Source organism: Callorhinus ursinus, unplaced genomic scaffold (assembly GCF_003265705.2).
Source record: "Callorhinus ursinus isolate GAN/ISIS: 27379988/994484 unplaced genomic scaffold, GSC_fseal_2.0 scaffold22, whole genome shotgun sequence".
Taxonomy (NCBI): domain Eukaryota; kingdom Metazoa; phylum Chordata; class Mammalia; order Carnivora; family Otariidae; genus Callorhinus; species Callorhinus ursinus.
Window position 1 is genome coordinate 10,271,182 of NW_027397084.1, and position 9,830 is coordinate 10,281,011.

At 41.5% G+C, this 9,830-nt stretch overlaps 1 protein-coding gene across 6 annotated transcripts in view; it reads right to left on the reverse strand.

Annotated features, from left to right (window-relative positions):
* Positions 1–9,830, reverse strand: part of PKHD1 (PKHD1 ciliary IPT domain containing fibrocystin/polyductin) — a 484,077-nt gene that overhangs the window by 332,232 nt on the left and 142,015 nt on the right. For all 6 annotated transcript variants that reach the window (XM_025890503.2, XM_073905082.1, XM_073905080.1 and 3 more), the window contains one exon: positions 6,659–6,815. In XM_025890503.2, coding sequence (XP_025746288.1) covers positions 6,659–6,815 — 157 coding nt within the window. The remainder of the gene's footprint in view (positions 1–6,658; positions 6,816–9,830) is intronic.

Here is a 9,830-nt window from a genome sequence, read left to right on the forward strand (position 1 = left end):
GCTCCAGGCTGCCCGCAGATAGATTTCTTTTAAATCCGTGCTGACATCTGTGAAGTCGAAATTATAAGTAGGGGGTAATCTGCCCAGTGACTCACACGGACCTGATGCACAGAGAAACCACAAGTTCTGTCCCAGGGAAGTCCTGCCTCATGGCATTCCCAGATCATGGCACTGCAAAACGTTATCTGAGGCATGCACTTACTGCAACTGAGCCTGACTCCTTACTAACTAGAAGGCACCACGTGGAGAATCCCTGGGGTCAAAAAGGCTATGCTGGGTACGGCACTGAGTACCTCACTCTGAACTCCTCAAATCCTTGCCAAGGATGAAGAAACTCCACCATGAACTAAACAGTGGCTCAAGCGAAGGTGGCTCATCTCAGTGGGCCAAGAATATGCATTTGCATGCCCTAGACATCCCAAATATAACAGACTAGAAAGATCTGAGCATCTTCACAACTGGAGACCACAAAAAAATGGGAGAAAATAAGACCATATGCCGAACAGCGCCAGAAAAACACGCTTCCGTGAAGTCAAAATAACAAGGAAAATGGAGACAACCAAATGGATAGACTCTGCTACTGCCATCTCTGTGTCTTTCCCTCTCTTGCCATAGCAAGAAAAGCACTTCAATATGTATTCCAAAGATAACAGAAGCAAAAGCAATCCAAGGTCCTTATTACCAAGCTAATTCTTTCAGTAATCCAGTTTGCTTTGTATATAGAAGCAGCCACTCTCTGTAAATAAAATTGCAACTTAGGACTGATATTTCAGCCATCTCTTCTGTTATCCCATCAGGTCCGGAAAAAAACAAAACAAAACAAAACCTGTCATTAATTGGGTGCTTACTCAGGACCAGGCCCTGCGCTAAGGGCTTTACAAACATTCCCCCAACTAATAATACTCAAAACATCCACCTGAGTTGGACAACACATTGTAGACTTGCCCCACAACAGTAAACAACAAAGGTTAGCCATCATCACTATTGTTGCTGCTGTTAGAACAGGCATGACCCTCATGAGGAGAAACGTGAGGTTTATGGAGGCTATGCAACTTGTCCAAGGTCACGGGGCTAGTAAGAAGCAAGGCCCAGATTCAGACTCAGTTCTCTCTGGCTCAAAAGCCTGCCAAATATTTAACTGCTTTGGTATACACCAGCAGACCAAGAAATGGAAAATCACATTAAGAGAGACCAGTGCACTATTCAGCAGCCACAGAGACTAGAAACAAGTCTCTGCTCAAGCCCTGTAAACAGATGGCATTGTAAGTAGTAAGAAACTGAAATGTCTTCCTTTTGAAAGCCCAACACCAAGGGAAGAGTGGTTTCCAGAGTTCATCCTCCCCTGATTGGCCCTTTCATTTTTTTTTTTAAGATTTTATTTATTTATTTATTTATTTATTTATTTATTTGAGAGAGAGCACGAGCATGAGAGAGGACAAACGGGGGGGAACAGCAGAGGGAGAGGGAGAAGCAGACTCCTCACTCAGCAGGGAGCCCGATGCAGGGCTCGAACCCTGGACCCTGGGATCATGACCTGAGCCAAAGGCAGACGCTTAACTGACTGAGCCACCCAGGCACCCCATAATTGGCCCCCTTTTTTGATCATTATCTCTAGGCCACTTTATGTCAAACTGCTTGACCACCAGAAGAGACAGAAATTCATTGCTTCATTCAGAAAATATGAATGTTTCTCCAACTGCAGACCGCAAACTCAAGTTCCTTGCCCAGGATGCATAACAGCTCTGACAAGGGGGTAACGTCTCTCCTTTGTTATTATGGCTCATCATAATTACTTGGGATAAAATAATAAATTTTAATTCAGCAATGCCTATGGCCGTTGGGCATCTTAACATAAAAGAACGAAAAATATAATTAATTAAATCAAGGCAATATGCCTATTTCCATCCAAGCTCATTAGTATTAATTGATTGGGTTAATTCTCTTTTGTGTTTAACAGTACCCCCTAAAAAATCATCTAAAAAAAAAAAAAGACAAGAGAAATGGAAGGAAGAAGTAGAGACAGTAAGTAAATGAAAGTTCTGGATATCTTGTTAATTACGGCAAAATAACAATAAATACAGCTGAAGCTCTTATGGTCACAAAATTAAGATGCCATTTTTTAATGAAGTTCAGGAATCAGGATGTACAGCATCATAAGTAATGGTGAAAATTTTGCCTCAAAGACATTTATAACCCTCCTTTCTACTATATAAGTTGTTCTAGTAAGAAAAGAATGTCAGTTCTATTTTACAGATGGAAATACAAGTAAGGCACAGAGAATTCAAGACTCTTGAGGGCCGTATATAGAAGTATTGGTTTTCCTGATGTAGGGGCCTAGTCTTCTACATATTAGGAGGCTGGCTTCCGTGAATGGAAAAATAATATAGAGGATGCAATATTTTCATAAAGTAGTTCTAAATATGGTTGTCAGGTGATCTAGTTTCACTGTTGGTATCAGCAAAAGAAAGAAAATTCCACTCAGCTACTTTTTTGATACCATTAATGGGTATGAAAAAGAGAGACAGTAATGAGATTCAGAGACTGAATTACTGTTGATGATGATGATGATGATTCAATCTCATATTTGAATAACTTTTTATTCTCTCTTAAGAACTTTCATGCATATTATAGAGAAGAGAAAACATTAAAAGTTTAGAGCTATGCTAGCAACCAGATTTTTGAGAGTTGGAGTCCTTTACCAGTTTCAAATGCCTTTTAGAAACAGAAAAATAATCTACCAATGGATTTTATATTTCTCACAACTCATAACTGCATATGTTTATATATAGATATATGTATGTGTGTATGTAAACATATATGTACATTTGTGTGTATATGTATGTGCATATATACATGTGTGTTTACCTGTGTACCTATACATACATACATATCTATATATGTGAGAACGACAAAGGACAGTAAAAGTTAGGAAAAGTAATAATTAAGGGCACCTGGGTGGCTCGGTCATTAAGTGTCTGCCTTCGGCTCAGGTCATGATCCCAGGGTCCTGGGATGGAGCCCCACATCGGGCTCCCTGCTCAGCGGGAAGCCTGCTTCTCCCTCTCCCACTCCCCCTGCTTGTGTTCCTGCTCTCACTGTCTCTCTCTTGTCAAATAAATAACTAAAATCTTCAAAAAAAAAAAAAAGAAAGAAAGAAAAGTAATAATCAGGAAAGCAAGAGTTTAAAAATTACGCTTCTTAAATTTCATCCAGGATCTGAACTCTGCACCATTTTACTTGTCCATCAACCATCAACATATGGTTTTATTCAACCATCAACACATATTTGGTGCCCTAGACACTGAAGAGACGGTAGCAAATAAATTGCTGAGGTCATTTGCCTTTTTGAGCTTTTTCTAGCAGAGGAAGCAGACTATAAACAAACAAGGAAATTTATAATATGTTCTGTGGTGATAAATGTTATGAAGAAAGGTAAAGCAAAATAAATAAGAAGTGGTTCCAATTTCAGAAAAGATGACCAGCAAGGCCTCTCTTGATAAGTTGACATTTTCTCAACGAGCAAACAAAATAAGTGAGCCACATGAATAGCTGGAGGAAGAATATTCCAGGCAAAGGACATTATGTGCAAAGCCTGAGGTAGGTGTACACCTGGTATAATTTTAGAAGAGCTGGAAAAGAGTGAGTGAATGAGGAAGATGGATCAATGAAGAGATCAGAGGTTTGATAATGGTAAGGTTAGATGGGAAGCCACTGGGAGGTGTTAGAGGAAAGAAGTATAAGATCTGACATGTTTTTAAAGGATGTGTACAATAAACTATTGGGGGTTTATTTTTAGCATATGGCATAAAAGTCAAATACCAATGATTTAAAACACATAAAGTAACTTCAGAGGTAGGCAATCCAAGTTTCCATGCTACTAAGGCAACTCCAAATTCATCAGGGTCCTGGGTTTCTCCCATTTTTCTGCTTCCCCATTCTGAATGAGCCACTTCATTGTCCAAGACGGCAGCTGAAAATGGAGCTATCACATTTACATTCCAAGAAGCAAAGAAGAGGAAGAAGGAAGGACCAATAGGGCATGCCTCCTATTGGGTCCACTCTACTTTAGGACATTTCCCAGATGTCCTGTGCCACACCTCCCCTTATATCTCATTGACGAGCTCTTAGCCACAAGGCTGTGTCTAACTGCAAAGAAGGCCAGGAAATATAGCATTTTAGCTGGATACATTGCTGCCCCAAATAAAAATTGGGGATCTTCTACTAAGGAAGACAAAGAATCAGAAACACGAGAACCAATTACAAGGCCATTTGAAATGGTCCCAGCCAAAAATTATGTTGGTTAGGACTAGGTTGGTACCAATGGAGGTGTTGATATATGAGACACATGTCAAAGGTCTAGACAAGAATCAATGATGGCTTGATCATGGGATGTGAGAAAAAGAAAAGAAGTCCAGGATGATTCCAAGGTTTTTGGCCTGAGCCACTGAATATTTACGGTTCCATTATGCAAGATGGGGAAGTTCCTCAAATTTAGATTCTCTGTGTATATGGATGCTCAAAACTTGTCTCATTCATAAATAATAGGCTCTTCACCTCCTCTCCACTACCCAGTTCTAATCTAACATCCTCGATACCCTGAGTCCTCTGGACCAGATTCAGCCTAACTTCTTGCAACACATTATTTTAGAATCAGATATTTTACTTTTTTTATATTTGCTCCCTAATTAGTTTATTTAGTGATATGCACATTATTGACATTAAGCATTATTCTTCACTTTTTCTCGTATGTCATACGAGTTCCTAGGCCACTTACGAAGTATCCATAAGTCATTGACTGAATCAAATTTGACCTCTGCCCCTTCCCTGTCTTCATTCTTTCTAGAAGCTATGACCCATACATGTATGACAAAAAACTCAGTTTCATTCCAGGCAACCCTGCTTCTTGCCAGCAACTCCTGTACCTATATGTATAGAAACTGGTATCTACTACTTAGCCTCACATTCCTACCAATGGCCCTACTCTCCAAGAGAAAGACAGGATCCTTCAGGTAACTCCCTCTCCCTCTCCACAGGATGAGGGTTTGCTCTTCCAAACCTAGCTCACTTACTTCAAATAATTTGAGACTGAAATATATTGCCTGGACTGTGAATATTAATAAAAACCACTTTTGAAAGGTGACAGGTTGGGGCAAGTATTTGCATTATTTTGATCTTGAAATCTCCAAGAGGGAGAAGCCAAGTGTATATTCCACATGTCCTTGCCTTTCTCTCTCTCTGATGCCTCGTCCCCTATCTTCAGTCTCTGGCCCTATCAGCACCTTTCCTTGATTGAACCTGGAACTAATGGGATATCCAGAGACTCAGCTGGGCAAGACTTCTGCTGGGAAAGTTCTCCCAAATGATATCAAAATAAGGCAAAGACCCTGAGAGCCTAAAGGTCATCCCATCCCCCAGCAGCATTTGACTCCTGGTTAAAGGTCTACAAAGAGCATCTTTAAGTTGAAATTTTAAGTCTGTAATTTTCCTGTCATTGCTAGTCCTTAGGTAGTTGATGTCCATCAATAAGTCAGTATTCCCCAAAGCCACTGGTCTCTCTCTCCCTCTCTCTCTCTCTCTCTCTCTCTCTCTCTCTCTCTCTCACACACACACACACACACACACACACACACACACACACACACAAAGACAGGTCAAGAGCCCAAGCTGACAGACCATTTTTCTTAAAGGTACTAATTAACTCATTTGTCTGAAAACTTCTTCCTTGCTACCAGGGAGGTAAAAAAACCTTCTAAAATACAGAATGTAAGATGCCTCATCAGAAAAACCTGATGCCATCCATAAGAGACAGGTATCAATGTTACATCGGTTTATCCCTTTCAAAATATTTTATTTTCCCTTATGTAGCCATTCTCTTACTTCAACAAGAGCAAATGCCCCTGTAAGTGTTAAATATATTTTTAATGAAAAGTAGTGTTTTAGTGCAGAGTTTTATAGCTACCCATAACTAATCACATTTCCAAAGCTATTTTCCTTTGCCAGTGAAGACTGACACTTTGATCACCATTCCTTGTTATCAGCCACTGAAGTAGGCAGTGATTTTTATTCTCATTTAGCAGATAAGGAAACAAATGGTCACAGAGGTGGACTAAGGACTCAGTCATTTGGTGACGCCGTAGAGGAGTTGAAATTTGCATTCTCAGTCTAGTCCAACCTCCCAGACCCTAGAGCTATGTGGCCGGCTGTGCAATAAGGAAGCCTCTTTATACGACTTTCCATGGGACCCGGAAGTCAAAACCACAACAGGGTAAAAGCAGGAAGACATCACTTTCTTGGCAGGGAATTTCAAAGGCAACAGCGTCAACCAGTTTCTGAGCATTTTGCTACATTGTGGGGGCTGCCCTGGACAAGCATGACTACAAAGTGCGTGAATAAAGAAGCGTATTCTTTGACAACACTGTTAACCTTCCTGTATTTGAAAAAAATAAAATAATTAAGCTCTGTGCTTACAAGAGGCAAAAGACAGGGCCTTCATTTTGAACCCTCTGACCACTTCTTCCTTTTATAGTGAAATTTCAGTTTGTTCCCAGAGTGAAGTTGTCAGTCAAGTTCTGGAACTTATCCAAAAAGTTCCCCTCCCTCCTGCTCCCCCAAAGTGATAGAATTATATAGAGTAATGCCACCACCAAACTCCACAGACCTTTAACGTGCAGTAAGCTGAGGATGCTCGTGTTGGTATCAAGCAGCAGCGACTGACCATTCTCTACCGTGACGTTGTCGCCATCTTCTGGCACTCTCTCAGGAAACCAGCTGTGAGCCCTCGACCACCTCCAGCAGAACTGAAAGGAAAAGTTGCCCTGGAAAACAGGTTTAACGTTTTGTTTTGTTTTAAAGCAGGTTAGTATGGAGGGGATCAATCTAAATGGAAACGTCTTAAACTAAAAATAATTTACATATAATGTCAAATGTCTCAATAAAATTAGTCACCCTCTCTTCCTCACACCACTAACTCAAAAAGGGAAAAATACAGAAGGGGCAAAGTTACACTTCAAATGTCTCTGTGTCGGCCACTGGAATTCTCCAACAATGTCCCGTTGCTAATGTTTTCTGACCTTCTTTTTTTTTTTTTTTCCAGGACAGGCCCCCTTCTACCTAACAGACGGGGTCGATTCCATTTTTTATTTTCACAGACATGTATTGAGTCTTGAACAAAAAGTCATAAGTAGCCTGGAATAGAGAGAATTAAAATGTTCTGCTTGATGGGTGGCATTTTGCTTTATGTAATTGGTATCATTTTTCACTGGCTCTACTGCCAAGTGTCCCTGTTTTATAGGAACATTCCTCTTTCTAAGTGTTCTGATCCATCCTCCCACTCTACCTCTTTTTTTTTTTTTTTTTTATTGTTGTTGCCTTTCCCTCTGAGCTTGGTGCGTCAGTGCTGAAAACGAAATGCATGGGTGAAATGGCCACCGACTTCATATGGTAGCCCAGAAGCTTTGAGTGAGGGGAAGGGGGGGAGGCTGAGAGGACTCGGGATGAGGAAGCACCCCCTCCCCACCCAGCCTCCAGTCTCCCTCCCAGAACTGTTAGCTTTCCTTTTTTAATTAATGGTCAGACTGAAGTCACATGTTTTCGGAAGAGGAATGTGAAAACCACAGAAAGCAGTATTCAGTTCATGCAAGAGGCCGAAAACATGTCTAAATGTCTTGTGCAGTTATGGGACTATAATTATGATAAGTATAATAAAATCAGAATCGAGAAGGTGTTTCCCTCAAGGTAGTACATACAACATGTGTCTGCCTCTTTCCACATGCTTCTTCTTCCTGCCCAGATTCCAACCAAATGTGAAGCCTGAATTCCTATAAAAGAACTGCCTAGAAGGTCCTCTCGTGAAGTGTTAGAGGCAGATGGGAGAAGATCATTAAGAAGGGAAGGCATGTTTATAATACCAATAACTACACCTACACAGACATAGTACCCTAGAGTATTTCTGAGAGAGAGAAAATGGAAAAATGTATAGCCAGAAGAGCCAGCAGATTTTCCAGGAGAGTGTACTGACCCCCTAGCTCAATAGTCTTGAGTTGTCTACCCAACCCAATCACCAACAAGCCTTTGGCATAAGGAAAAGCAGGATCTTTTCATGCTCTCCACCTACAAATGAGAAAAAAGCCAGTGACTCCTCTCAGTTTAAGAGATGGAAAAGCATAAGGCATATTGATCAGCCGCACCAGCACCATGAAAAGAAGGGCTGGTATGTGAGCATCTTTGCGAGTTGTATGAACCATCTCCCCACGATGACCATCCATAGACTCAAAAAGTCAGAGAGAAGTTTAGCTCTCTACTGATTTCACACTGAAGCTAGGCAAAGGGAGGTGAAATTTCACAAAGTGGTCCTTAACAGGCTATACATTATATGTTCTTAGAATCTCTTAATTCACTCCCATAAAATCCATAAAGAGGAAAGGGGGGTGAATAGGAGGAACCTGGAATGGAATTAAGTGGTGAGAAGGTGGAAGATGCTGAACCGGATGAAGAAGGTAAAGTCAACAGCAGAGAAGTTGAACCAGAGGACTTTCAAAAAAGCCTAAGGGGCGCCTGGGTGGCTCAGATGGTTGAGCGTCTGCCTTCGGCTCGGGTCATGATCTCCAGGTCCTGGGATCGAGCCCCACATCGGGCTCCCCGCTTGGCAGGGAGTCTGCTTCTCTCTCTTCTTCTGCTTCTCCCCACTGCTCCTGCTCTCTCGCTCTCGCTCTGTATCTCTCTGTCTCAAATAATAAATAAAAAAAAAAAATTCTAAAAAAAAAGCCTAAGTTCCTAGAAGGTCAGAAATGGAGAGATTCTAGAGAAATCCTGTCCCTCCATTTTAAAGGAAGTCTCTCAGCTTAGAGCTGTGTAAGGTGCAGAGTCCCTCAGCACCACCATGAAAAAATCAGAGGCTCACGAGGTGGGGCCCAGGGAACTGTCCTGTTCATGATCCATCAGATAACACTTCCGCATCAAAGTTTGAGGACGAACTCGAGGCAAGGGCTAGAGGGGAGGGAGATGTATCCCAAAAAGGAACCCAGACATTTCCTCCAAACCAGCCTCTGAAGCTCAGAGTCTTAAGGAAGGCCAGCAAGCCTGGTGAGATGGGGTGTGGATGAGTTAGTTGTAAGGAGTTTGAAGGACTCAGCAGCACAGCTCTTCCTGAGACATGAACCTGGTGATCAGATCCATACCCCAGCTACAGAACAACAACAACAAAAAACAAAGCTCATGACCCTCACGGTGAAAAGATCTGGAACAATTAGACATTAATTAGGTATGTAAGAGGGTCAAAGGAAGGCCATTCCATGGTATCTTCCATTAATTGAGAACATCTTAACACTTACAATTAGCACTGATACCTGTTATCTAGAGCTGTCTTCCATGTGTTACAACATCTTGGTCCAGCCTGGCCACCTTCAAAAATTGCTACACTCAGTCCCCACCTGGCAAGTGGAAAGGTTAAATATTGTTACCTCCTCCTCACTTTTGAGGAAACAAAGGCTCAAAGAGTTTGAAGGATGTACCAGAGGCCACCATGGTGACAACAGATGGGACCCATCTTGTTGGCAAGCTCCCAACTCAGATTTTTTCACTTATCTTGGCCTCTCCCGGCATGCCTCTCCTTGAAATATCTGCTGGGTCCCTCTCCTACTTCATTCAGGTCTCTGAGCAATTAATAGCTCCTACCCTATCTCCTTAATAAAATAGCACTTCCAATCACTCCCTGTCCCCAGTACTGCTTTATTCTGGTGTAAGATCTTTAATTCTGTATGTTTTTATCATCTATTGAGTTTACCCAAACAAAAGCCAGGACTTTGTTTTGGTTGTTGCTAAATCCCCATCCC